Consider the following 1339-nt stretch of genomic DNA (forward strand, 5'->3'; position numbering starts at 1 on the left):
AGTGAGGATATTTACAAGCTGTCGTTACATAAGCAGGATTGCTGAGATGCCAGCATGTTAGAAATTAAACCTTTTCACTTTTTTCTTCCCTGCTCTCTTTCTGCATTTCAGTCAACAACAACAACAACATCAACAACGGCCCCGGTGGTGTCGCAGGTGCGTCCCCCTCCCCTCTTCAGCTGGCTCTCACATCCAATGGGATCACGCCTGAGAATTGCCCCGCCCCTCCAGGTCACCCTATGTGTTTATGTGGATTATTGGGAATCTAATAAGACCGTGTTTAATCGCTTAAATAAAAAAAATACAAAAGTGGTCCATTATGTTTTTGTAATAAATGTTTTATTTCCTGTGCAGGCGCTGAGCCGGTATCTGAAGGGGACACACCCGCTGACCCTGATCAGCTGATCGAGGACGGAGAGGAAAGGGAGGAGGGAGAGTCCACAGAGAACATCAGCAAAGAGGAAGCAGCTGAGAGACTGATGGTAGGGCGAGACGTTTTATCACCTCGCACGTTTCATAATTCCATCATATCTAAATTTGTGAAACATGTGGCTTCCACTGTCAGAAAGATATATTATTTTTTGTATAGTTTTCTGGAAATCCAATGAAAAAACTGACTTACAGCTTCAGAACGTGTCTGGGAAGCCTCAACTTTTTAGATTTTCTCAGTTTAAAATAAATCCACAAACAGTTTTCTGTACATCTGTGATTAAACTGCAAACAGGAGCTGCTATTTCACCTTTTTTGAGTGAGAATGAAGAAGTTTTATAGTCATGCGTTTATAGTACAATACGTTTGTGTGTTTTTGCTTTAAGGAAACAGAGAAAATCATCGCTGAGCTGAACGAGACATGGGAGGAGAAACTGAGAAAAACAGAATCTATTCGTCTGGAGAGGTTCGTTTTATTTGACTCTGAGCTTTTTACATGTCTTCAGTTAATTTAGTCAATGTGTTTTGTTGTCACTTGTAAAAGTGCTAACGCTACCGTGAGCATCAGTGTTCGTACTGGTGCCGTGGGCTCTTTTTCTCCTGCGCTTATCAAACAAAACCTCAGGGCAGGTGTAGGAGTAGAAAAAGTCTCATCTCAGCTGCTGCATCTTCGTCTGTATTAGCAGGAAGTCTTGGAGCGTCTGCACTGACATGGAGTCAAAAACTCTTGTCTGTAACCCGGCAACAGCAACCACGCAAGGTTTAAAACTCTAGAAACCCACCGAAGCGCGGTTTATGTCAGTCGAGTGATGCGACTTTTGGTATTTCACACGGTTCATAAAGGCAACAACAGGCTTAACGACCCTTTATTCACCATGGCACACGAGGCTCATGGGAACTGTAGTGTTTA

The 1339-nt window shown here is 42.9% G+C and overlaps 1 protein-coding gene across 1 annotated transcript; it reads left to right on the forward strand.

Annotated features, from left to right (window-relative positions):
• Nucleotides 1-815: 815 nt before the first annotated feature.
• Nucleotides 816-1333, forward strand: LOC121812807 (kinesin-like protein KIF1A; the record flags this gene model as incomplete). The annotated part of the gene is given in 1 exon segment (XM_042215861.1): nt 816-1333. A coding segment is annotated over 1 exon segment (129 nt), but the record flags the coding sequence as incomplete, so codon positions are not given.
• Nucleotides 1334-1339: the final 6 nt, after the last annotated feature.

The sequence above is a fragment of the Haplochromis burtoni genome, unplaced genomic scaffold (genome assembly GCF_018398535.1).
Source record: "Haplochromis burtoni strain Fernald_Lab_line unplaced genomic scaffold, NCSU_Asbu1 Contig_846, whole genome shotgun sequence".
Taxonomy (NCBI): domain Eukaryota; kingdom Metazoa; phylum Chordata; class Actinopteri; order Cichliformes; family Cichlidae; genus Haplochromis; species Haplochromis burtoni.